Source organism: Myotis yumanensis, unplaced genomic scaffold (assembly GCF_028538775.1).
Source record: "Myotis yumanensis isolate MYYU_CA2020_CCGP unplaced genomic scaffold, mMyoYum1.0.hap1 SCAF_15, whole genome shotgun sequence".
Classification (NCBI taxonomy): Eukaryota; Metazoa; Chordata; class Mammalia; order Chiroptera; family Vespertilionidae; genus Myotis; species Myotis yumanensis.
The window spans coordinates 38,055,617-38,057,228 of record NW_027223766.1 but is presented as its reverse complement, the minus strand read 5'-3'; the positions used below and the strand labels follow the sequence as shown (position 1 = coordinate 38,057,228).

General features: G+C 40.3%; 1 protein-coding gene across 1 annotated transcript; it reads right to left on the bottom strand.

Moving 5' to 3' along the window:
* Positions 1-353: 353 nt before the first annotated feature.
* MAP2K5 (mitogen-activated protein kinase kinase 5) lies at positions 354-979 on the bottom strand. Its single transcript, XM_070392102.1, is given in 3 exon segments — positions 354-452; positions 454-510; positions 512-979. Coding segments are annotated over 3 exon segments (624 nt in total).
* Between the last annotated feature and the right edge of the window lie 633 nt (positions 980-1,612).

The following is a 1,612-nucleotide window of genomic DNA, read 5'->3' as shown; positions in this document are numbered from 1 at the left end:
ATCTCAGCATCTCACTCCTTTTCATTACAATGTCATATTTCATGAGAGAGAGAGGTGAGAAACATCGATCAGCTGCCTACTGCAATGTTCTAGCCAGGGATTGAACCCACAGCCTGAGTAGCTTCCCTGACTGGGAATTTGACCCAAAACCTCTTGGTGCACAGGGTGATGCTCCAACCATCTGAGCCAACCAGAAAGCTGTATATCTGTTTACTTGTTGATGGACATTGTGTCATTTCCAGGTTTTCATAGCCTGATTCACATCAGGCTGCTATGGATGTTCAAGACAAGACTGTGAGGACATATATGTTTATTTCTTTTAGATACATGGGAGGAGATATCTTCTTACATCATTAGAAATTGCTAAGCTGTTTCAAAAGTGTAAGGCCTTGAGGAACTGCTACTGCAGTCCTTCCAAGGACATGCTCTGGAGTTTTTCTACATATATCCACAGGTTGTCCCATCCATGAATTCTGTACACACTGAAATCCTGTTTTTGTTTTTACCAAAAAAAAAAAAAAGCACCATAAAACCCTATGATAGATGGTAAATCACACTTTGAAAGAATTTCCAATTCAGACATAATTTGCTTCTGAAGTTCCAGTGTGATATCTAGTACTATGACCTTGACAACCAGTGTTTTCTCACTTGGGACATGATATGCATTGAAGACTGTACCTCCATTGCCATGACCAAGAGTGCCCCAGTATCATATGTCTTGTGTATTCATCTGGCCATTGGCTAATATTTATTTCAGTTCAGCAGAAGCCTTCTTTAAGCTGTTGCTTGGAAGCACATCTGAGACTGCTGGGCTACTGTGATGAGAAGGCCCAGCCCGGATATCCACCTTCGGGCCATGTATGTCCTGTTCCCCAGGAGGCTCTCAGACTCTTGGAAATACCTGTAGAGGCTCTATTAAGTGTCCATTTGCTTGCTGTTGCATTGCTATGGAATAATAATATGTTAGCACTGCCTTCATCACTTCTCACTGTAATTTGAGAAGTACCTTCTTACTATAAGGAGGGTCAACCTTTTTGCTCTATTCAGGCCTTTAACTGCTTGAATGAGTGGTACATCTAGGAGGACGATTTGCCTCACTCAGTTTATCAATTCAAATGTTACTCTCACCCTAGAACGACCCACAGTCACATCTGCAATAATGTGCGACCAAATATCTAGGTACCCTGTGGGCCCAGTCAAGTTGACACAAAACTAACTATCACACCATGGTAGAAGGGAAACTAACTACGAGGAAACACTTCTTAATTTATATTAGGGCATGGCATACTTAAACGGGCAAATTTCAATTAATGGGATAATGTAGCTATATAAACATTTATACTGGAGATTATACATACATACATACATACATACATACATACATATTGCTGTGTACCATTAAACAAAACCTTTTATTCAGGTGAAACTCCATTGAGTGGTGACATGTTCACCAGACTGACTTGGTTAAAGAAAACACTTTGAAATTGTAATGACTAGGGAAAATGTCTTAAAATCTTTGAGCAACTGGTTTAGAGAAGAATATTCCAAATTTTGAACCTATAGTGTCCCCCGCTGCCCCCAAAGCTAACAAAAAGCCCTGATCAATCTCTAC